The following is a 26617-nucleotide window of genomic DNA, read 5'->3' as shown; positions in this document are numbered from 1 at the left end:
AATCAATGACACGAACACACACAAACTACAATATACTACATATTCACACCTCCTTCTCCTTATGTTTTTCATTTTACCTCCTTGCTGTATCTGTGGGTTGTTTATTATTTCTGGTACAAGCAGATGATCAGGATCCATGTGAACACGAGAATACACAGTCCCTGATTAAATTTTGCTTGTTTTTCAGGTCAGCGCAGTACCCTGGGAATGAGTCAACCCTTAGTAATGGCCTTTAGCCAAAGGAGATCCACTCCAATGCTTTCATCACACACACAGTATGACTCTTAAACATTAAAGTTTTATACAGTTCCATTTACACATACAGTACAAAATGCACAGGATGTTAGTGGATGCAGTCCACAATACATATCCATCTATCAGCAATTCATTAATGTATTAACAAACAGCACACTCACACAAACAGTATACACACTCTTGTTTTTAATGTCACTGCTGATTCAAGCAGAGTTGTATAAGAACATACATGCATGGTGGAAGAACAAATCTATAAGAAACACTAACATGGGACTCAGAAAGAGGAGGGCATGAGAACACAATAAGGCAGAGAAAAACAATACAAGAGTCTTATAGGATGAAATGAGAAGTGTGTGTGTGAATTAGACTCACAGGGTTGAGTAGGACAGTCAGAAAGAGCTCTCCTCCTCGTATGCTTTTGTCCAGTTCTTTAGGGCCTCCCGGATATTCTTTATAGAAGATGGTATGTGTGAATAAGCCACATGTCTGACGGGGAAGCACCTACACACACACAAACACACACATACATGTCATTCACATGTCATTCCAAACCTATGTGACTTTCTTCCATGACACAAAAGGAGATGACAAACTCAGTCACTTTCATTGCATGGAAAAAGATCCAGTGAAAGTGAATGGTGACTGAAATTAACATTCTGCCCAACATCTCCTTTTGTATTCCAAGTATTCATTTTAATTTTTGTGTGAATTATCCCAGTAAAGTATTTTTTTAATATGTACATTTTATTTCTAATCATAATGTTATTAGAAAGGGTCTGTTTTGTATAATACTGTTTTGACTGGGAATTATAAATAATCTACTTTAGACATGGCTTCTGGACTAGCATCACATAGATTATTTATTTAACAAAACAGTAAAAGATAATATTCAAGTCTGTGAGCATCACCTAATTAATTTTAATGAGCTAATCTTCATAACATGACATCAGAACCAGCATGTTTGCGTTCCCCTTACTTCATATATTGTGTTTACGCCACTTTTTAAAAGTAAAACCCATGCTAATAAACCTCTCTATTGTCCATCATGCAGTACCACCAGTTTCAGTTCTACACATTAATTTTTATTGGGTCTGTGGTCCCTTGTCAGTGTGTCTGTGTTCAGTTGTTGAGTGGAGAAAACTTAATATGATTTACTTCCTGTCTGGATCAGCTAAAGAAAACAGAAACATTTCTCAGCGGAAAAAGCCAAATTCCACAATACAAAATGTGGCAAACAGACATAGAGACAAAAAGACAAGAGAAAGAGAATGAACATTCTGCTGTGACTGAAAGTCATAAAATTACTGCTTGACAGCAATGGAAACAATTTAGTCCTCCCCTCTTTCTCTCTCTTTTGCCCACTCTCTCACTCACAGCCGTTGTCCTAATCCACTTTCACTTCATTTCTATCAGGAAGACTCGCAGATTTGAGTAAAGTTTTAGATTACATATATTTGATGAATATAAAACAGGAATGTAATGTCTCTCTTTGGTGTAAGCCCTGTCTGGCGGTCCGAAGTTGTTGTACTTGGAACCATCAGATCTTGCCGGAAATAGGAGGCAGGGATGAGGAGCCTGCCCCCATGCAGGATGGGACTCAAACTGGTGGCATTGGGGTGGTGGAGGTTGCCGTGTTAGCACACTGAAATAGCAATATGATATATTGTGAGCAGACTTATAAGGCAATGGCTTACATGTGATTGGCTAGGAGTTACTTAGCTAATGGTGCGATGATGTACAGCTGCTAGTCTTCATGCTAGAACTACACTGCACTTACATAGAAAAGAGCATGCTCAACATTCGGCTAAACATCTTGTGTTCCACAAAAGAAAGAAAGAAATTATGACAGAATTTTCATTTTAAGGTAAGTCTCCTGCTTCTCAAGACCCTAGTTTCAGAAGAGGTCTCAACTATGTCATGCACTGTGTTCAGATTTGCCAAGATAATATAGTATGCTGTCAAAAGTCAGACATTTCAATATGAATGCAAACATTTCTTATCAAAAGTTTTAAAGGCCAAATAATCTGAGCCAATTTTAGGAAGATGGAATTTAAGGAGGAACATCTGAGAATAGTTGATCCTTAAATGAAACATGAATAGCCACGTTGCCACTATCGGGCCAAATGAGGGCATGCTTGTGCGTGCCAGGGCCAGTTACGTTCACACTGTCACTTCCGGGGCTTTATCGTGCCTCCTCTGTGCTTCCTCGGGGCCAATGGCCTTTGGCCTGCCAATTACCCTTGGGCCAAAGAAGGCCAACAGGGTATTGAGCTGGGGTCAATGTCAAAGTCTGAGTTTCGCTCAGTGAGATCAGAGGTTTCAGCACCAAGATACTCATTTCCCAATTTTTCATATCTGGCTACCAGCTTACCTCAACAGATCAATGGCTCTTCTGAATATTTGGGCTGATGAAAATGTGCAACATCAGACTGTGTATCCAGTGCACAATGTTACAGGTTTGGGAAAATGTTTACAGAAATCGTAGGCACAGTACAAATCTGTGTTCATTTTGAGGGCTAGCTGGTCTCCAGAGTCTGATACCTTAACTTGATCTTCCCCTTTTGCTTGAAAAATTAGTAGGCTATGTGACGTTCGCACAAGGGCAGCATATTAATGGCATATTAGGGCAATGCTGTAGGTCTATTGACCTGAAGGTGGGATTGCGGATCACTTTTGGTCTCGCGGCTCGAGGTCCGAGGCTACTGAGCATGGCTGAGCACTTGATAGCCCTGGCTCGCAGTGGCCCGATGAAGGAAAAGTGGCTATTGAGAACTATGTATCCAGAGCTATGAAAAAGTTAAATGTTAAATTAATGTCATCTGGGAAACTATATGTGCCTGTACACCTAATTGTAACACACTAGCCAGCTGTGTGTGAGTGAAAGTTTTCCATTCTTGCTCTGTATGCAAAGAATGTACAGCAAGAGAGAGGGATAAAGACAGAATGAGAGGGATAGAGAGAGGCTGGTACAGTGCATTTATAAGGTGCAACAGAATCAATTTCTCAAAACTGTAACAGTGTGTAAATATCAGAGAGGCAGATCGCCTCCTCCAGCAAACTGCTAAAACAGCAAAATCTATTACATTAACACACCCACAAACACAGTGTGCTCTAATGCATTGATAAGAGCTTTCATCACCCATATGCTTGTTTTCTGACTGTTTGATTGAGCTGAAATTGATATTTGGGACTCTGTCCAATCTTTTGATTTAACATAAACTTAATTGCTTTTCTTGCTTTAACGTCTCTCTCATTCTCTCTCCGAATATTATGTAGCATGTGCGTTCAACTGAACGTGTGCATGAAACCACATACACACACTAGAAAGGCGTAGACCAATTGTATTGCATGCATGTGGCCTTGATTTAATGTTTTAATCTACTCCATCTCCTAAAATTCAATTCCAGTGCAAACACACTAAACTGCCTGTCCTACCATATACCAGGAAAATTTATGAGACTCTATTCATGTGCTTCATCCTTATTGTTCACTTTTCTGCCACCCACCTCCCCCTCCCTCTCTTTCTTCTCGTTGAATGTAACTCGCCCTGTCAGTATATTATTGTGGTGGTTTGAGGTGGTGATTTGTCCCATTGTGAATGGAACGGCTCTATGCCGTGTTGTCGACTTGCCGTATTGCGGAGCCAAATCAGACTGTAACAATCTGACATGCTTCACAGCTCTAGTTTAAGCTCCACAGATCCACCCTCATCAGAATTCAGCGCTCTGGGTCCCTGATCAGAGATCTGTCATACTCACACTGGAGGCCTGGTAATTAGGCTGCAGGTGTACGAACAACTGACCCAAATCCTGATTTGGTGCTTCCACTAAAAAAAGGGCAAGATTTGGGCTCACAAACATCTGCTGTAAAACATCTGTCTTGAGCTTTTAATACTGGAGATGGGGATGACAGCTAAATTGCAGGTGCAACATCACTGAATTAAGTCCCGCCTGCCAACATTTGTTCTTTTGTATTGTGAATGAAAGAAAGAAATCTCTAATTCACTAGAAAGAACGAAGAAAGACACATATTGTAGTGGGCTGGTGTTTTAACAGAGAATAATGTAAATTTTGTCTGAACTTTAAAGACAAGGCACAAGTAGACATAAGAAGTGAATAAAAGATGATAAATTCCTGCTGTTTTATCAGAGTAATTAAATAAAGAGATTGGGGGATTATAGAATGAATTGCACCCACTGATAGCGTCATTTATTTGCACATGCTGTCTCTGTTATTTAAGCACCCAATTCACTAATGGAATTATGCAAATTATATCGCAAACATGCCCCAAAATTTTGTTCTGAACATAATCTGCTCAGCGCACTTACAGATCTTGTTAGTTTTAAGTGAGATCTGGCATCCTTTACTGGGGCTAAAGAGCATCTTTCCAACATTGTAATGCAGGCACCTGAATTGGTTTTTGAAGTGTACTTGACTACACCATGCATCTGGATATATGACTGGTTAAAACACTCTTCTCCTATATTTGCACTACTGCCATGATCAATAGAAAATGTTCACGAACATCTCTTTTATTGCAGTAAATAGCACTGAATTTTGTGAATAAGTCGCAATCTATAATGAAGAATGCAATGACGTAATTTAAATACTTGCATACAGCACCTGGTTAAACTGGATTGTGAATAAGATGCAGGTTTTTGCACTGAAGTACTGCTCACACATTGTTTAGTTAATTTACACGTGAATGCCTGTGCTAACAGAAATGTGTGTTTGTGTATACTTAAGTGAAATCTTCACATAACCATAGAGCCTTTAACCAGAAATGGGGGAAAGAGACAGTAAAAAGCTATTTAGCAATAAAATGATTCAAAGCTGTGGTTCGTGACATCTATTCAAAATCTGTGTGTGTGTTTAGAACAGATTTGACTGTGGTGAATGCACTATGTGTCCTAGTGTGATATAATTAATTAATTTAGAGAGTGTGTGTGTGTTTCATTGATTTTGATGTACTAGCTGTTGCTTGTATTTTAGCTGTCTCTCACAGACAAATCTCACTGCATTTTTCAAGACCCTGCAAGTGTAGCAACCAGTGGCACACTGCAAATCTGCCCTACCAGAGAGCATGAAATAGGGCCCACCTACAATCAGTGATGGCATGCATGAAGCAGAGGAGAAATAATACAGTATAGCTGATGGAAAAGGTTTTTATTTTTATTTTTTTATTTTTTTTGCAATCTAGCCCTCTCTTCTATATTTTCTCTGCTAAGATGTCTTCTTTTCACCCTTCTGGATTTATGTCATTTATAGAGTTTAAATCTGGTGGTCTATATAGCCATTATCAATCAGTGCACATCTTATTTTCTGCTGGCTGTGCGAGTGAAAATCAAATATTTGAGCTTTTGAGTGTGATAAATAGTTTCTAGATTTTTTTGATTCCATTGTAAATATATTTTATGGTGCATTAAAAAGTCTGTATAAACACACGTATTTGTGATATATGCAGCTTTAGATACAGCTTCCTGTGCAGTGTGAGGCGCAAAACACACTTTACACAGCAACATGAATGCAAATGCTTCGAGTTTGGGAGCACAGTTTGGTGTGTTGTTGTGTTAAAATGACTGCAATTCATACAGCATAAAGCATCACATTCTCAACATATTTATATGGAGAGTTATCTCTTTAAGTCAACTACTGTAACATCAATATGCTGATAAATACCAAAAATCAGGTTAATCAAAAAAATCTGAAAGCTGTGAACTACTTCATCGGGTGAACATAACACTTGCAAACATTGAATAAGCAAGTAAGAATGCTGGTAAATGTGTTTACATGCAGAGTGATTAAGTAATGACCTTACCCAAATAAAGGATATCCGTTTACTTCTATTAAAGGTGTTTACATAACCTAACACGTTGTCTGCCTATTAAGCATAATCGGTGTAAATGAGTGTGAATCTTGCTAAGCAAAGTCGACAGGTTTATCTAGCTACCCGAATAATAACAATTCAGGTAGCTAGTTTAATGGAACATATATTTGAAGTTAACTATATCGGCCACTTAAATACTGAGGTTTGTTACCACCAGAGCAATGCAACAGCGCAAAGAGACCCCGTTTCCACCTGGTATTAAGATGCGCAATCCGATCACATGTGATCAGCCCTAAGCGGGGTCTAAAACGTTTTGTGATCAGATCACAAAAAACACATATGAATGTGGTCAAAAATGCATGTGACCACGTCGCATTTGAGGTATAAACGATAATCCGTCCTGAATGTGTCCCAGCAGCAGTGATGCACCACCCCTCACCTGTCAATCTACCGCTGTGCTAAAACAAGAGTTTAAAGTTTGCCGGTTACACGCGGCTTTAAAAGAAAAAAAATAACTGTCCGATCGTAAAATTTAAAAAACCGGATATATACACAATCAAGAGAGATTCACGGATCTTCTTTAGTGTGTCTGATATCAAAACAGACGAGAAGCTTGAACACCTGAAGCTCCTTTTATACAGGTAATCCACTAAAATAACAGATAATTCTGCTTTACGTTGCGTTTGTGCTTACATTGAATTTCAACTGCATCTGCATTTTCACACTTTCTTTGTCTTTTCTGACTTTGTTGCGCTTTAATATCATGCAGTAACACACTGAAATAGTGACTGATGTATGTCGTCATGAAACAGAGACCCTCCCCTCCAAATCCAAACACAAGTGGTCACAGGAGACACATTTAAGTTACCAGTTGTAAACAGCTATATGTCTCACTAATACCAGGTGGAAACGGGGTCATTAAGTATTTTCAACAAGACTGCACATTCTTGCATTGGCCAAGCATTCAAGTCTGCATCTGCATACTTGTTTAAAGTTTCTGGCCTAAAGACGCTCTACAAAGCCAAATCTAACCAAAAGTTTATATCCCAAAAGGGGCTATGGAGACTTTATCTCTCTGTTTCCTCCTTCTTCTATCTTTCTCTCTTTGTTCAGGCTTAAGGAATTACATCCAGCTGAGCTGTTGCTAAAACACTGTGTACTGCAGTGTTTGAGAATATGTTGCAGTTTAATGCTTTTATGTCTGTTGAAAGTCACACCATGATGTTTTTATGGATGAATCCCTTGCGGTGGCGTGCGGGTTTGAGGTGTGGGTATTCTTCAGTACTGGTCACTTGTATTCCCCAGGCTTTCTTCCAAGCCTCATAAAGCTGAATATGGACTGGATACACACCAGAGTGATGAGGGGCCACTGCATATCCCAGATCTACAGGAATACTCTGGTCCTGTGATGAGAAACACATACACATACAAATTAGAATGTCACATACAAAAACAACATTCTGCTTGCAGCTCCAGAGAGTTTGATTTTGTGAAAACTGGACAAAATGGATTGAGTATGTAACTCCAAATGTATTTTTTGTGTAGACTGTTCATGATGTTTACATGATTGATCTGACATCCCTCATCTTTGTGAGTTTGGATAACTTGTCTCTCCTTGCTAAGTTAGATTTTTCCTCCTTCATTTCAGAACTTGCTATTCTGGTCTCTATAGTAAATAAAACTGAGTGTATTTAAGATGTTGATGTTAAAAAAGTTTTGTAGAAAAGCTGGAACTGAGATGCATATATGAACAAATGTTGCCAATGGCAATCTTTTCAAAATAAACATTTCAATAAAATAAAATAATAATAATAATTTAACAAAACTTAGCATTTTAAGAATAAAAAAATACTTTATTTATTAATTGTTTTTTTCAAATTAGTAAAAAGGAGGTTTGTAAGATTTAGCAAATTACTTGGGACACATTTGTCCCAAAATTATAGGTTGTACATATATTTTAAAATTTGTATCTAGTTCTCTTTCACACACATTCACACTTATCTTCAGAGTTATTCAGTGCTACATCAGAGGTGTTGATTTAAGACTTTATTAATTTAATGGAAAAATACATTGTCATTTTTATATTTCTCTGGGCTAACTAATTAAAATCTGATAGGTGAGATAATAGACACCAAAAGAGCGAGTGAGATGATAAATGTATTTTGTGATGAATTCTCAGATATAAATTCCACATCATGCGGATCCAGTAATCCATAAATTGCCCTCAAGTGAATGTGAGTGTGTGCACATACACACTCAGAACCACCCACGTGTATGCTCATCTGTTAGCTATCTCTGATTTAACCAAGCCCCCAAACCAATAAAGGCAAATCAAAGCGGTCTTCTCTAGATTATCAAACTTCTGCTCGTAGCCCATGAAAATTCTCTGTCTGCTCATCTCTCACAGAGGCTCTGCCCTAGAGCTGACAGACACCAGGCTGTTTAACTCAGCACCTAGAGTCAAGCGCATGCTAACTGCGTGCAGTTTTATAAACTTGGTTCGGGATGAGCAAGGACATTTAATCTGACCAATCACATCACCAGAGTAAGCGTATACAAACAGCCGCTTACCTCCTATCTATTTACTATTAACTAATCTAAATCGGGGGGGGGGGGGTACTTGAGCTCAGGTCAAGCCTCGAGCCTCGAGCACTTAGCCCAGGACAGCAAGCCACACATTTACACTATCCTCTAAGCAGGATTAAACTTGCAATCTACTGAATCGACTTTTGGTTACTTATGTATGAGACTTCTCTGGGAGAGTTAAATGTAATAAAGGAAAAACTAAACATACACAAACATACCCACAGTGAAAGAGATATTACTTGATTTCTTATATCTCATTTCCTCATTCTCTCCAAAATTAACTTTTTGCCACATCTGCCAATGCTAAGTGAACTAAGAAAATTTACCAGTGAAAATGCACTTGTCATAAAAACAGGAAGACCTATAGTGATTGTGACTGTGATTTTGTTTTGATGGCTTTATGCAAGGAATATTCCACATATGTGTCGTTCTGGAGAAGAAAAAAAACACTTTAGGCATCCTTGATAAACTTATGATAGTAAATTGTCCACTAAGGAAATAGTTATAAGAAGATCCATAAGTTTTAGTAGATGGTTTGTATATGTTAATGTTGATTTGCTCATGTAATTTACATAAGCGAGGGTTAGACTGTCATTCTTTCAATTCGATATTAACTATATATTATGTTGCAGTTCCTTATAAATTTACTGACCAACTGGTACAACATTTTATTTACTCGCAAAAGTCAATTTTTACTTATTTTTGAACCCAAAACACACATTAAAATTCACACAAACTTTGCTGTAATATGAAGGCATCTTTCCAGACAAATGAAAACAATCTGGGGGAAATAACTGAGTTAATAATTATATGGATGAATAATAAAATCAATAACATTATATAACTATTGTTTTTTCAGAAAAGCTTTGTGGAACTCAATTTTAGTCAAAATTTTATGCAAACTGCATTTGCATAAAAAACTATTAGCTAAACTGCTCAAGCTGTGACACATGGCTCAAATTATAATTTAGCTGGCGGTTATGCTTCCAGAAAGAGACTAGGCTTGTTTATGACTTCCAGCAGGGCCACTTTACGGTCTGGAGTTTATCATTCTCATCACTGTTCACATCACATGGCTACATGGTGGCTTGTTTTCTAATATCCAAACTACCAAGTTACTGTGACGATAACACACACAACCTAACAGTATTAGCAAATCATAGATAGCTAGTGCATAAACCACCATCTACCTTGTCATGCGTACTTAGCATCAAGGGTGAATTCCTGTAGAATACTGTAGATATTGTATTGCATTGTAGTGTCTTGGGAAGGAAGCTCAGTTCTGCAGTAGATGCATAAATTCCTTTGCTTTAGACATATTTTGAAAATCTTGATGTTTTTGTCATGCTTTGGTAGTGCATTACTCATTATTTGTATATGCTTTAGGACAAAGGTTTTTAATAGGTGGGTCACAATCCAATAATATGTTGCAGGTATAAAATAAATTAAGCTTATTGCAAATAATAAAATGCAACTTTCATAAAATCATGCATAATTAGAAAAGCAAAATAAATAGGCTTTTGTTGTTGTCATCAAAGGATTTGCTTCCACTCAAATACTATAGTATTTTGCCGCAAATTATTTGGTCAATTGGTAGAAGCTAATTAGAAAGATGTCAACATGGACAAGTTGCATGACATGCCCTGCCCTCATCCTCTAAAACCATGAACAAAAAGTTCATGCGGCCCAGACTACATAAAATATGGGTTCACTTTCAATGAGGATATGGTTTGTGCCAACCCCATTTTTTTGTACAGTGATTTATTGGCTGCTGAGAGCGTGAAACCACTGAAACATTGACACATTTAGAAACCAAAATTTTAATGTTTCCTATTCAGCCTATGTTATGGTAAGAATTATGCATTTTGTCGGACCTGAGAAGTTATAGTAATATTATTATTTCTTTCGTTTCATAAGTGTCAATATTTGATTTTAAGGACATTTTTGTTTACTTTTGCTGGCTGACGTTTTCAGACGGTCTCTAACCACACCCTCCACAGTTTTTGCTCGTTTTAGTTCAATGTGTGGACATTTCAGATGGTCTCTTACCCACCGTGGGCACAATTTCGAACGAATATAAAGGTAAAATTAATGATCAAGAAACAATTTTGCAATGACAGCATCGGACCAGCATAAATACGGGACAAATCACGTCCTGTATTGATTCAATAGATGCGTCGTTTCATCTTTAAATATGGGATGATCCCGTATTGTATGGGACTGACGGCAAATCTATTGGTACCGTATATGGATATATATTTATGGCATTTTATATACAGGAACTAGTGTTGCCAAAAGAACCGGTACTTCGGTACCAAGTTGGTACTAAGATAAAAAAGATGTCACGATACCAGTGTTTCTGCAGTACCAGTAATACACTTAATTAGTTCCCAGCGCACTGTCTGACTGACACACAACTGCTTTTAAATGCTCATACGCTTATTTGAGCATGTTCTCTGTTACTCCTTTACACTGAAATGCACAATTAATCAAATTAAAATTGTGATAAGCCTAAATGTGAAGATTAAACTGTGAAAAGCTTAGTCTGCATGAGCTGCACGCTTTAAACGAATGAGTGAAGCAAACAGCTCATTAGTCCAAACTCCACAGACACTGAGAATAATTTGCATTGTATGAGATGACAAAGCAGAGCACTAATCCACTGTGAAGCGCACAGCACATGTAGACTATATATTTATATAATTAAATCACAGCAATTTGCACTTTAACGATCACACTGGGCCATGTAGCGAACTGTTTATCTAGAGATGTGAAGCTTCTATCAAACCACACCTCAAAATCATAGCTGACATCAATAAAATATGATTCAAAATAAAAACTAGATGCTTGATATTGAAGAAATGCAACAGAAATATACTACAACTGTAGTGTAAAATGTAATATTCACTGTAGTAATATTATTAATAATAATAAATAATGATTATACATAATAATAATAATAATAACAATTAACAATGTTAATTACAATTAATAATAACAGGCAAGAGTGCTGTTTTACTGAATAAAAGTTTGTTAAAAAATGCAATGTTATGTTATTTTTACTTGTTTTAAAGTAATTGTTCTATTTTCACTTGTTAAAAGTTTTAGGAATTAATTTGATTAGACACCATTTTGATGATGAAATTAATTTAAACTTTAAAACATGGAATTCTGAAAAAAATAAAAAAATAAAAAAATAAACGAAAAAAGGATTTGGGTCAAATTAAAACAGATTTCAGAAGGGCCCTACTTAAAAACACTTAAGCAATGCTTATTTTGTTGAGAAAGACTTGATGGAAACATAATTTTTACTGTTTAGCAAAAAGTGAAATTTTGGTATCGTGACAACACTAACAGGGACAGTGAGAGACGATACAGTAATATGGAGCTGGATTTTGGACCAATGAGATTTCAGTGTGGGTGGGGCTTCCCAGCACAACGCTGCAGAAATAGAAACCTTGAAGAAGAAGGGGGGGAGGGATCAGGAAATGGCATAAGCTGAATTCAAACTCGGGTCACCCGTATAAACATGAATGTGTGTCACTCTGTAATACATGAAGGGTATGTATATGTATTAGAGTCTGCTGCATGGGTGCCTTTGAGTTTACTTGTGATATGAGAGTGCTTCCTCAAAGACAGAAAAATGAATGAATGCAGAAGTGGTAAAGAGATTACTAAATGAGTGTCATGATCCTGCCTTTTTGTTCTTGTTTTATTCTTGTTTTGGCAGGATTGTAACAGTTTCCTCTGCCATCTCCCAGGCTGTCCCATGTGCTGTTGTCTTCCTTTCTCCCTCTTGTTTCTCACAGGTGCTGCTCAGCAGCGCAATCAGCGTTGCTATGGCAGCACTGATTCGTGCTGCTTGTAATTATTGGCAGCATCTGTCCTCAATCTTCCCTTCCTCTATATATTCTCTCCTTTGTCATTTCTTCCCTGTCAAATTGTTGTGTTTCTTTCTGCTCTCCTGTCTAGTCAGTCAGTTCCTGTGAGTTCTTGTTTTATTATTAGTTTGTTATCTTTTCCATTTTGTCTGCTTTATTTTCTCCCTCGTGAGTGTTTGTGTTTTGTTTTGGTTTATTAAATAAACATTTATTAATCTCCAGCACTTGGTTCCTTCCTCCAGATTTGTGACAATGAGAGAGCGCGTGTGCACGCTTTGTGTCTAGGTTTCAACGATATTGTAAAAATGCACTTCTTTTTGAGGAACAAATGAAGTCTCAAAGCACCTGTAAAACATGTATAATTAGTTTAATTTTCTCCCTGTAAATGACACATTGGCTACTGGGGAAATGGTTCTTGAATGAGTATTTTACTGCGTAGGAAGATACCTGGAAGATGCTTATGATCAGTGATTGTGTGTATGTGGATGAAGGGTGTAGTTTTTCTCACCAAAGCAAAGTCTTTGTTTAGGATCATTTGTTCCATGAGTGAGGACTCATTGTGGAAGAGATGAGGCTGCATGTGACTCCACATATGAGGAAACCACCAAAACTCATCAACATATTTCAACAACAGATCATCTCCATCATCTTCTTCCTGCGTACCTACACACATACACAAACATCAGCTCATTAGCATATCACTTTAGTATAAGATTGTCAATATTAACTATGTCTCACACCATGTCCTAACCGGGACAAGATTCCAGCAACAAGCAATATGCCTGTTCACACTTTAAGTGTGAAAATGCTGCGCCATGTGACAGTCGATCAGAACATATTTGATGATTAAAGACCCTGTTAAATGGCTTGAAAAACACAGTTTTCTGTCCTGGGTTGACATATTTCATATTGAAGGGCTTTTTGAAAATAGTCATTAAGCTTTTGTTATGTCACAGCTATGAACCTACATGCTAGTTGGATGCAGGTGGTATTAGGGGGAGGGACACTCTCATTCTAGAGAGCATTTGATTAGACAAAAATCTCTGTAGTGCAGGATGAGTCATGAATATTTTTGTTATTTTTTCCTTGAAGAGAAAGGCTGTACATTTTAAATGCTTATCTGCTTAAAAGGCAGACACTAGCATACAGATGGTTTCAAAGCTAACATTAAAACTAAGTTTGCGGATCTACGTCAGAATAAGCTACAATTTGCTAAATTAATCAGTGAAATTAATATGACTTAATTTCTTAATTTATTGAATCTACACAAACACAGCTATACATGAACACTTCAAAAATAGAAAATATAAACTCTAACATGATGAACTCAAAGAAACTTCAGTGTTGCTATGGAAGAGTTATGTTGCTATGCCAATCAGAATATTATAGAACGTCTGTTGGCAGGCATTTTTATAAAGATGTTATTTTTGAAAAGATGCTAAAAATATTAGATTTTCCTCTACATCTTTACTGTCTCATGGACATATGTGGACACCAAAACACAAACACATTTACCTGTGTGGAAGAATTTCCCAGAAAAGCCCAGGTTAAAGGTAAAGTTTGAGATGTATGACCTCAACATGTTCTGTGTTTCCAGAAGAGCCTGTAAAATAAAAATGTCAAACATATTATAATCTGAAGATTACACTGTCAAGATGATTGTTAATTTGGTCATTATCAGACAGTATACCTATAAATGTCAGGTCCATTTATCCAATATCACTCAATCAACCATAATTAACACCCCATTATTAAAGCTTTATGAATGAAAGGAATAGCTCACGGCAAAATGAAAATTCTGTTGTCATTTACTGACCCTCATATCGTTCCAAACCTGTATGATTTTCTTTTTTTCATAGAAAACAAAAGGAGCAGTTTAGCAGAAAGTTTATGCTGCTATTTTCCATTAAATGGAAGTGAAGGGTGACCAGGGGCTATCAAGTTCCATAATGTCTAATAAAATTAGTCTATGCAACTTGTGCACTATATTCCAAGTCTTCTGATGCTACTGTATACAATAACTCTATCCACTGAAAAGACAGAAATGTGATTTGTTATTCTGTAATAATCTTCTTCCAACCTTAGTCATGTTCTCATACATTGTCAGCTTTGACGTCAATAAGTTTCCATCCACTTTTTGCACTGTTCTGTCATCGACAAAGTGAAAATGCATAGAAAACATGTTTGCGAAATTTGCTCTCTCCTGCGCGTTTTCATTCAAATGGCCTTTTACCGATAAAATGGTGTGCGTCTTGGTGTCATTTTTTTTTTCTCTCCCCTTTTCATCCCATTTTGGAATGGTGTGGCGTAGTAATTGTGGCGTAGTGATTCGCCTCAATCTGGGTGGTGGAGGATGAATCTCAGTTGCCTCCGCATCTGAGACAGTCAATCCACGCATCTTATCACGTGGCTTGTTGAGCGCATTACCGCTGAGACATAGCGCGTGTCATGACATCATTCTTAAAAAAACACTTTGTCGCATAAGTTTTTGTTTAACGCAAAAGAAATCTGCCGCTCATCTGTATCTGGGATTATTACAAGAAAGTGATTGAAATACCTGGCAAAATACAACAGAACTGGTGGCATTACTCTGAGGGGTCGGGTTCACCCCTGTCTCTTCTGCATATTGATGAGTTGAATATGTTCACTAACAATCTTTAAAATCAAAAAGTAATCAAAGTGTTTTAATCATGTGCATTTATTCAGGTTATGTTATAATTTTGAATGGTACAGGTCATTTGTGTATTTGTCCACTGAGGTGTGACTGAGGGTCTGAGTTAAATCAGGAATACAGGAAGCAGTGCTTACATTAACCTGGCTCCCAGAGAACAGATATACATGTGAGTTGTAATTAATACAAACGATCATTGATCAAAATTAACCAAGAGTTTTATTGTATTAATGTTTTTTGCAACTAGAAATATTCAGGCCCTAAAAGTGTGTTCGTGCAAGCTATGTGTCTTATCAATGTTTTGTTCTAGAATAAAAAGAAAACATTCAGCCTGGGTCTCGATGACATTCAGCATTAAGAAGATACAGTCTCTTCTTTCTCTTAAGATGCAGAATTTTTTTTTTCCTTCTTTGTATTTCTCAATCTCTCCTATTTCTCAGTCTCTCCTATAGTCTTTCTCTAAATCGATAACAGGAATTGTTGGAGTGATGGAGCCAGGTAATCAGGTGAAATGATCGGTCACCCTCTGGCCCCAGGTCTAAAAGAAGAAAAGTCCTTTTGGATTTATGATTAACTTTGACCCTCATCTGTGAACAGTTACGAAATACATTTACTTGAGTACTGTACTTAAGTACACTTTTTGAGTATCTGTATTTTACTTGAGTATTATTTTTTTCTGGAAACTTGTGACTTTAACTTCGCTACATTTGAAAGACAAATATCGTACTTTTCACTCCACTACATTTCTATCAAGGTCCTCGAGTAGAAAGTCGTTACTATGTAGCAGCTTTGAAAATCAGTGGATGATTTTTTTCTTCTCTAAAACGTGATTGTTTTTTTGCAGGTGACAGACAGCCTATCAATAATCACTCTTGTAAGGTCACGTGTCATGAAGTTCAATGATTTCCCAGCATTTTTTTAACACTGATCAGTTGGCAAAATGGAAGACGGTGGTTCAGTTTTCTGAAAATGTTAAAGATTTGTTTCATTTTAAATGTTTGCTTTGTTTGCCTAAAACGAACCATATCACAGCCTTCAAAAACTCGCCGTCCAACCTGCGAAAGCATATTGAGGTATGTAAACTTTTAATTTCTTGTGAAAGCTTGCAATTATCTGTGCTTTAGAGCTAAAGTTTCAGTATGAAGTATGGTCGGTCAAATTATTTTTTATGGATTTGCCCACCAAGTTGCCATAGCCTTGTGAATACACTGCTAACGCATAGGTAAGGTTCAACAATGACATTAGTTAGCATGCAAAAGCGTCAATTCAAATGTAAATTAGCTTAAGAGTTAAATAAGTTAATATCTTGTAACTTTTATAGTTTGTTGTTTTTGTTGTTATCTTGCATAATTACTATAGTTATGTGTAGAGCTGCACGATTAAATCATAAAAAGATTGCGATCTCGATTCAAACACCCACACGATCTCTTTCCTAAATGATAACGATTCGCCTGTCTATTAAACCTCTGACAAAAATCATACCGGAACATTCAAATCTGCGTTGGTGCTGCTGCTGAGCCAGAGAGAGCAGTTATCATGTATAGGTATGAAACAGCTTCATAAACAGTCTTTTCTACCACACAGTATCATTATTTCTTTCTGCGTTACAAATATTCAAATTATCACAGAAGTACTGGGATAATAGTTTACAGTTCACATATAAACACTGATGTCTACAATCAAAATAGGGCAAACACCATTTGAAAGTAACTTGACGCTTGAAATAATGATTGTACCGATTACATTGTTTACAAGTGTACAAGTGACTGTTAAAAAATGTATTTGTCATTGAATCATTCATTCAAGAAATTCGTTCAAAAATGCTGATTCATCCAGTAATGAAACAAGTGAAGTATTTGAGTGAGTCATTGAATCTTTCAAACAGATTCTTTTTTTAAATAATTCATTCAAATCAATTAAACATTTTTAAATAGACTGCAGCAATTAATATTTTGTCAGAACCTCTAGTAAATTACATGTTATTTTCTTTAGTTGGCGTTCAGAATCGTGGGAGAATCATGAACTTTATTTGAAACAAAAACATTGTGATTCTCAGTTTATCCAGAATCTAGTCAGTGTATTCAGTAGGTTGCTTCAGAGGCGTAAGCTATTGTAAGTATTACATACAACAATGCAACAATAATAAAACAATGCATTGACATAAAAAAGGAAATTTACTTTTGATACTTAAGTTCTTTTAAAACCAAGTACTTTTGTACTTTTACTTAAGTAAAAATCTGTCTTTACAACTTTCACTTATAATGGAGTAATATTTGACCAGTAGTATCTGTACTTTCACTCAAGTAATGGAGTTGTGTACTTTGTCCACCTCTGTCTGTGGACCAACTGAGACATCTTGGGTCCACCTAATCAGTGTTAGGCTTCTAAATAACAACTTTTGCGTAGATCAGCAGGTTACCATGTTTGGATAGTTTCTGAAAATATCTGTATGGTTAACCTATCAGAATCCTGTAAACCTGTAAAGATGACATCAACTAATGGACTACTTGAACAACTGCTTCTGCGTTCTAAGTAGTGCGGCTCAGGTGTTTCCGGTTACAGCGTTCAGAGTGCCTGCTTGCAGAGATTTATTCATGGGAAGGCAGATTATATCTTTTTTTAGGACTGTCAGTTGATTAAATCAATAAATCATATTTCTGGCACTAATGTGATGTCTCAATTTTATAATTTGCTGAAATTTGCCTCTAAATATATTGTTTCCTTTCCAAATGTAGCTAAACTCAGCTCCTGAATAATAATCAAACATATATAACCTGCAGCAGTCTGGCTGTCTCATTAACACGCATTTCATTCATTGTTGATATTTCATACCAGTTGAGATTCAATGATTAATTCCACCATACAACGATTGCAAATGACTTTTCCTTGGATAAATGCCCCAGATGTATTTATTTATAAATAAATTAGCTGTTATCTTACTCTGACCATGCTTTAAAAATCACTCAGAACAGAATGAAGAAGTTGTATTATCAAATTAAATAAATAAATAACTGCACTAAAATATATTTAACCACACTACATAGATTATATTTCAATATATAACTCATTATCTTTAGCAGCTCTTACTTATGCATTTGCATTTCAACATTTATTGATATACATTACTTTTCAGTGAAACATTGACACAAAATAAAGATTAAAACATACATTTAATAAAAACAGGGTGATGCATGCATTAATCGCATCTCTCTCCCTCACACATGGAACATCAGTGACTGAAGCACGTAGTTGTTTAATTCAAAGAGTGCCACTGGTAATGACACACTTTGTCTCCTTCCACCTATTGTCATTTGCGTTTCAAGCTGATCTGTATTTAAATATCTGCTAAAGACCTCTGTGTGAAGAGAAACTGTGAAATGCGCTTGGATTGGAGTATATACCAGACATTGTTTTCTCAGATTGGCTCGAGCTGAATTAAGGCTCTGAAAACTGTTCTTCCACTGAATTTTGAAAAAGCTGTACACGGTAATGTTCAGGAACAAGGAACAGACAAGGTCAAGCTTCTTCAAAGACCCCTTCCACTCTGTCCATCCCCAGCAAACCTGAAGCACATTCTCGTCGGCTGCAAGACAAGCCTTATACAAGGCCGTTACACCTGGCGGCACAATCAAGTACTGAAGTGCCTAGCAGCTACGCTGGAGAGCAGACAGACAGCCATCAATGCCCTGCCTCCTCAGTCAGAGTTTGTCCGGGAAGGTGCGAAGCAACCCAAGGCCTGCACTTCAAAACCAGAGGCCGGGCAGCTGGGAGCGGCACGAGACTGGAAGCTATTGGCGGACCTGGAACAGAGGCCACGACCAACCTCAGACCAGACCTTGTGCTTTGGTCCAATTCAATTCGCACCACCTACATCATAGAGCTTACAGTGCCCTGGGAGGATGCTGTGGACGAGGCCTATGAACAGTAGAGGCCTAAGTACGCTGAGCTGGCAGCTGACGCTGAACAACATAGCTGGAAAGCTAAGGTTTGTCCAGTGGAAGTTGGCTGCAGAGGCTTTGTAGGCATGTCAACTACCAGGCTGCTTAAGGACATGGGAATCCGAGGCCAGGCCCAACGTCAAACCATCAAAGCCCTCTCCAGTGCGACTGAAAGGGCAAGCCAGTGGCTCTGGATTAAGAGGAGAGACAACACCTGGGCTCCAAAATAACATCAAGAATGAGATGACGTCGAGGGGGTTGAGCCTGGGATGCCAGGCCTCATTGCTGAACCCTCTGGAGGTTTAGTGGGCTCATCAGTGAAATGCTGAGGAAGGAGGGCACCCACTTGAAATCCCTGAGATGTCATCATCATTCCCAATCATAACAGCAAGGGCTCAAGGTATGTGCAACAAGCAAGGGACTGTATCACCCAGTCCTAAATAGAACTGAAGAATATTTCTTCTCCTATCTCTGAAAAGATCCATACTTTAAAATACTCTTTTGAACACTAATTTTAAGTGCCATTTCGGGAACTAGGCAACTACAGCGCATGTAAATACGTTTAACCGGAAACTAGTGGGCCGCACTATTTCAAAGTGGAAGTACGTCACGAGGCTCAGTGCAAGTAGGCCATTTGCATATGCCTATAATTATGGTTGTTTCTGTAATCTAAGTTAGTTCCAGGTTAAATCCTCAACTAATTTTCTGTTTCTGTCTTTGCCTTTGGAAATGTGGAGAACTTTGTCTTCAGTAAACTCTTTCTCTACTGATTGAAACTTCAACTTTGACTTCTTGTCTTCATTGTAAATACTGGTCTCATTACTGGGTATAACTGTATTCCCCTACAACTGAGTAATCCTTATCCTATAATACACTCTTGAATTAAAAATATGGACATAAAATAACATTATGTAATTTTATATGTCCCTGCAGAAAATATATTGTGTAACATGGGGCTGTGGTGTCTGAACAACACATAAAAACGTCAACACTCTTAATTTTTCTCAAATCACAAAATTACATGCTTGTGTTCTTTTTTAATTTTTGTAACCAAAAGAAAACACGCTCAATTCCTTTACTTTTACATATGTAAATAAACACTCAATAGCATGAAATGCTTGAGACAAGCATGCATTAGTCAATACGCAACTGCCAGCGTTATCTGCAGTTGTTTTTTCAAAGAGATGTTGGAATTTACATTAAAACTCTGTCCACCGTCGAAAAAAAAAAAAAAAAAGCCATCAAAACATGGAATATTTGAACGAATTTCAATGTCCTTATATACAGTAACTTTTGGTATAATACGACCCCATATAGCTCTGTTATTTATGACTTTATTTATCTGTCTCTGTATTTGTTATGATTTATTTTTCTTCATTAAAGTTAATTACTCCCTGTGGCAGCAGTGGAGTCATTCAGGTTCCTGGGCACTACCATCTCACAGGACCTGAAGTGGAAGACCCACACTGACTCCATTGCGAAAAAGGCAGGTGCCTCATTGCAGCAGTTCCAATAAAACAGTCTCATATATTTCTAGCCTAAGACACCATGCAAATACAATCAATATCTGTCTGACAACTGACAGTGAGTGTGAGTGCGTGTGTCACTGTTTTGTAGGATATACAGTACGGTAATATCACAGAAGGCAGGAAGGGGCGTGTTGGCTGACTTAGATGGTGTCATCAAGTCATTGCTCAGGAAGATGTGCTGACACACTGAAGTAAACACACACTTACACACACATACAAACGGGACCCAGGAGACGGGTGTAATATATTTGATTTTATCCTCCGGTGAAAGTGTGGCAGTTATCAATGATGACATTTTTTGTAATTAATTCAATTTACATTAAACTAAACAACACCAACAAAATCAACACAGGTACTCACATCCTAGTAATCAAATCAGCCCACCCGCATGAGTGTGCAGCAGTGTATGCACATTTTGCATCTTAACCTAATAATGTGGCATTTTGATTGAGCACTCATTAATTTAAAATGATCTGGCCTCACAAGCCACTGTCGTCTAATTCAATGTTGATGTTGTAATGTAATATTCCTAAAACTGAGGCTCTTGATAAGGTGCCTTTTTGAATATTGAGCAGGTGTGTTATGTGTCTTATGGGAGGTGTGACCTGATGCTTTGAAAGCTTAGGCAGACAGGCATGCAGGAAGAAAAGGTATTGGGGAGACCGTAGCTAGTTGTACACACAAAAGTTGTCACAGGCTGTCTTGGGTAAGTTACTGAAAGAAAGTAATCCATGACAAATTACTAATTACTTATCTGATTACTTCATCAAAAAGTAATCACATTACTAATTACTTTAAGTTAAACATTTACCGCCACTCACATCCAACTCGCATCGCAGTCTCCATCTCTTTTGAGACTCGGAACAGAGAAGCAGCAACAATAACGGCAGCGCTCCGCACATCCATTTTTGTTTACATCTGTCATGCATCTCTTAGAATGAGGCCGTGTGTTTCCACGTAAGTTTGTGATCACATTTACTTGACAGTTAGAGTGATCCTCAGTTGTTCAGTGTGTGATGCCCAGTTTCTGTCTTTAGCCATTTACATAGTCAATACAAAGTCAACAATTACTGTAGTATTTTTTAGATTCTTTTCAGATTTTAGAAGTGGTGTACTGTAATTAGGGATGCTCTGATCGATCGGCCACCAGTCGGTATCAGCCGATATTCACATCATATAACTTGATCGGTGATCAATAATTTGGCCGATCACATAAACCGATCATTCATGTCGCAAAAGAAGCGGCTCCTTTAAGACATAAGCAGGACTGTCATGACATCACAGAGTGTGAGGTATAGTGGCATAGTGTTGTAAGACAACAAACTTGATTCAGCAGTTAAGACGATGCAGTGGGAGAGGTATGGCGAAGGGAAAGCAGCACGAGCTGTGAAATGGTACATATTATCGTTCATGGCGGCAGCCTCTCAGTCTCCGCCAAGCATAGGTATCTCAGTAATAACGCTAGTTACAAGATGTGGTGTAATTCAAACATCTTTATTAGATATCTCCTGACTAAATGGCATTAACAATATTAGCACCTGTAGAGTCCAGAAACATGCACTCTTTCTCTGCTATCTTTTCATCTCTTGCCCTCATGAGAGGGTGCGTGTTCCCTTCATTAAAGTTCATGCAGCAACAAGTGAAAAATAAACTATTAATACAATCATCCAACTAAATGAAAAGGCAGAGAAGGAATTTATAAATATAATAATTCTTTAAGATGCCATAATATAATGCATTAAATATAATGCAAAAATAAAATAGAAATAAAATTAGGAATAATAATAATTATATGAAATAATGACAATGAACCAATAATCAAAAATGTTTTTTATAGGGCTATCTATCTTAATATAGAGTATATTTTGTTTGCCTATACTTTTTTTAAGTATTATTTAAAAAAAGCTTTTTACACTTTTTTGTCAGCAAAAACTAGGCAAAGTGATATTACTGGAAAGAGGAAAATTCAATTAATTGTGTCAATGTGCAGAAAGCACACAAGCCAGTTATGACAGAGGTCTTGATAAAAGGTGAAATGATCGGTATCGGTATCAGTATCAGCCGATCAGGTGACAAGAAGATCAGTGATCGGTATTGGCTGTAAAAATCCTGATCGGAGCATCCCTAAATGTAATCCAGCCTAAAAGTGCTTCGACCGATAAAACTACATCTCAGTGTTTAATTGCATTTTGTTGATGAAGTGTGAATGGTCCAAAAAAAAAAAAACCGGAAAACACTGTATGTGTGAATAGCAGATGTGGTATATTTACCAGTAAAGAGAATCAAACAATTTTATTGCAATTTACCAGGTTGCATGTGTGAAAGGGGCTAATGATTCATTAGTGACTCTTCAGCTGTCAAAGAAACGCAAACAGACTTACATATAACTCATTTTTTAAATGTATTTTACATAAATAATATTATTTTAGAAATATGGTATCCCTAGTAATGTACTTAAAAGTAATTAAATCAATTGAAATTCAGTAACTATAATCCGATTACATTAATTTAAAGTTACATTACCTTTTGACTAAAAAAAGTAAATAGATTACAGGAGAATAAGGTTTTGAGTCAAACTGTCCAATTACACAAATGCTTGCTTTCTGTAGCAGTGGTTATGAATGTTGGTTTAGAATCATTTATGGTGAATTCTACCCTCCAAACTAAAATGTCAATATAATCATATTTTTCTAATAGCTCTTGGGTAAATAAAAGAAAACAATAAAACCACAGGATAATATAATTAAGGTAGATTTTGTCCATAAAGTTGAACTGCCAGCAATTGAATTGTTTAGGGCAAGGGTACATTTACTAAATATCAGGTCAGGATATGTGTTTACATTTTTATTGGTGCAAGTTGTCACATGTGTTTTATAAAATGTTTTATAATGATGTTCTAATATATCATTTATATAGTTTATTAAAAACACTTTGTGTTGGTCAAAACAATGGTTTTATAATTTATTTATTTTTTACCTTTTACATTTTGCTGTTTTATGACTTTTGTGTTTCAAATGGTTTTCCTGTGTTAATTTGGCTGAAAAGCCTATAATATGCTATTTAATGTCAGGTTCCCATTGTGACAACTTAGTTCATATAGGGTCAATGTGTTCATACAGGAATGTATCTGTTTTCCTGGGTTTAAATGTTCAGTAGCTTTTTGTAGTTAAGACCTCAAGCATTGTGTTTGTACAGAAATTGACTTTCAAAAATAAAACTACCCTGAGAAATATTCACTGTAGTAAAATGTATGACAACTAGCCCCAGTCTCCCCTATTTAAGAGGTAAGTATAAAGGGGTATGTATAAGAGAGACAGTGGTGGGCCGTGCATTTAAAGTCTAGGCCTTCAGTGTGTGATTCATGCCATTAAGAAAACACAGTTTCACAATGAATAAGACACCCTATGCCTTTGGACATCATACATTATCGCAGCTAATTAATAATACCAATTGACATTTTAAAAACATGTCCACGCACGAAAGCCAGAACTTTAAACGTCCTGGTTACTTTCGTAACCTCCGTTCCCTGATGGAGGGAACGAGACGTTGTGTCGATGTAGTGACACTAGGGGTCGCCCTTGGGAGCCCCAAACACCTCTGATCTTTGAAAAAAGGAATTTGCATGCCACTCCCCCAGACATACGGGTATAAAAGGAGCTGGCTTGCAACCACTCATTCAGGTTTTGTGCTGAGGAGCCGAGATAAGGTCCCGGCTATTTCAGTGAGTAGATCAGTGTTGTGGCAGGAGGGACACAACGTCTCATTCCCTCCATCAGGGAACGGAGGTTACGAAAGTAACCAGGACATTCCCTATCTGTCACTCACTCGACGATGTGTCGATGTAGTGACACTAGGGGTCCCTATACAAAACGCGACGACTAACTGAACTGTGTTACGTGGACTGGCGGTGCGAGACGGGCAGACCTTGTGTGCCTCGTAGCCAGCGCACTCGGCTGTCACGTAACCTCCCCCAACCCTCTTACAGGTGTCACACGGTCCCCTGCACCTCGGGGATGGGTCAACTGCCCAAAAATAGGGACCGGCATGGCCGCCTTTTTTCTCCCCAAAAAGAATGAACTTGTTCAGCTGGGGGCCATAAAGTGGTCCGTGTCGGGGGGTGTCCCTCCAAAGGAGAGGACACCGCGGAGACCACATCCTACCCAGAGGGGGGTATTTGAGTGTAAATACGTCACATGGTCTTACCGAGTTTTGTCGGAAGTATCTCATGTGGAGAAGTCCCATGGTAGGTCCTACCCGAGGGGGGAGGAGCTCTCCAAACATGGTGACCGGGGCAGAGGGACCTCTGCCCAAGGAAGATGTGATTTACCAACAGGGTTGTAAATCACCAATGGCCGAAGCCTCCGCAGGGCAAGCAATACAGCCAGCAACTCGAGGCAGTTGATATGCCAATGCAGTCGCGGGCCAGTCCAAGGACCGGCGACTGCACGCCCGTTGCACACGGCGCCCCAGCCACGCTTGGAGGCATCCGTTGTAACCATGCCTGGAGACCTGCTCTAGGGGGAACCCCTGCCCATAGAAATGCTAGGTCGGTCCAAGGGCTGAACAGACGGTGGCAGACCGGCGTGACGAGCACGCGGTGTGCCCCGTGGTGCCATGCCCATCTTGGGACTCGAGTCTGAAGCCAGTGCTGAAGCGGTCTCATATGCATCAACCCGAGCACCGCTGAGGACGCCATATGCCCCAGGAGCCTCTGAAATAGTTTCAGTGGGACCGCCGTTTTCTGTCTGAACGCTCTTAGACAGTTCAGCACCGACTGCGCATGCTCGCTGTGGTGACAGGGACAGACCGAAGGGGATGTACTGGTATGCCCGGCCCTCGAAAGCAAACCGTAGGAAAGGCCTGTGTCGAGGTAAAACCGAGACATGGAAGTCAGGTCTACTGCCGCAAACCAATCTTGATGTCTGACGCTTGCTAAAATGCGTTTTTGGGTCAGCGTCTTGAATGGGAGTCTGTGCAAAGCCCGGTTCAGAACTCGCAGGTCCAAGATTGGCCTTTTTTGGGTACGATGAAGTAGGGGCTGTAAAACCCCTTCCACATCTCGGCTGAAGGGACAGGCTCTATCGTGTCCTTCCGTACAAGGGACGCGATCTCCGCGCGCAAGGCAACAGCATTCTCGCCTTTCACCGAGGTGAAGCGGACGCCATTGAACCTGGGTGGGCGCCTGGCGAACTGAATCGCGTAGCCGAGTCAGACGGTCCTGATCATCCACCGTGACGGGTTGGGGAACGCAAGCCACACCACCAAGCTCCGGGCAAGGGGGACCAAGGGGACAATGGCGTTGGGCGTACTGGCGGGTGGGGCCTCGCGGCAGGGTGGAGCCTGAGGCGCCACTGGTGGCCATGCTCAGTCCAGGGACATCGAAGCACTTACCTGGTTCCATATACCCACCGTAGGAGCGGTCTGGGACGAGGGACGAGGGAAATCATCCTCACAGCCTGTCGCGACTGTCCTGTCATGGGGGGCCAGCCTCCGCAGCATCGTACCTTCCAAAAAGGAACAGTGCCTGGCGGTCATGATAACGACGGCTGTGGACACCGAATGTGTGACTCCTGTGCAGCGGGTTCCTGGCTCCCTGGGTCGCCCGTCTCAGGGGCGCTTTGAAGCCTTCCTTGGGTTCTTGGCGGCCGGCCGTGAGACGGGTGGCGTCTGCTTTCTGCGGGTGGCCTACTGGAGCGGGCTGTGGTGGAGCCGGTGTTGCTGCCGCAGGGGGACGCCCTTGGTGATGAGCAGACGGGGTGTGGGACCTTGAGTTGTGCCAGGGCAGGATGTGTTGTATGGCCTCTCTCTGCTTTTTGACCGCCGAGAATTGATGGCTGAAATCCTCTACGGTGTTGCCGAATAGGCCAACCTGGGAGATGAGTGCATCAAGGAATCGTACCTTGTCAGCCTCCCTTGACTCGACCAGGTTGA

General features: G+C 38.8%; 1 protein-coding gene across 2 annotated transcripts in view; it reads right to left on the bottom strand.

Annotated features, from left to right (window-relative positions):
- The window catches only part of LOC127444370 (bifunctional heparan sulfate N-deacetylase/N-sulfotransferase 4-like), a 128571-nt gene that overhangs the window by 57729 nt on the left and 44225 nt on the right, over positions 1–26617 (bottom strand). For both annotated transcript variants that reach the window (XM_051703686.1, XM_051703687.1), the window contains exons 3-6: positions 14064–14151; positions 13057–13211; positions 7299–7484; positions 628–756 (exon numbers count right to left, since the gene is read on the bottom strand). In XM_051703686.1, the coding sequence (XP_051559646.1) occupies positions 628–756; positions 7299–7484; positions 13057–13211; positions 14064–14151 (558 nt within the window). The remainder of the gene's footprint in view (positions 1–627; positions 757–7298; positions 7485–13056; positions 13212–14063; positions 14152–26617) is intronic.

The sequence above is a fragment of the Myxocyprinus asiaticus genome, chromosome 7 (assembly GCF_019703515.2).
Source record: "Myxocyprinus asiaticus isolate MX2 ecotype Aquarium Trade chromosome 7, UBuf_Myxa_2, whole genome shotgun sequence".
Classification (NCBI taxonomy): Eukaryota; Metazoa; Chordata; class Actinopteri; order Cypriniformes; family Catostomidae; genus Myxocyprinus; species Myxocyprinus asiaticus.
The sequence above is the reverse complement of the archived record's forward strand: the minus strand, read 5'-3'. Positions and strand labels throughout refer to the sequence as shown.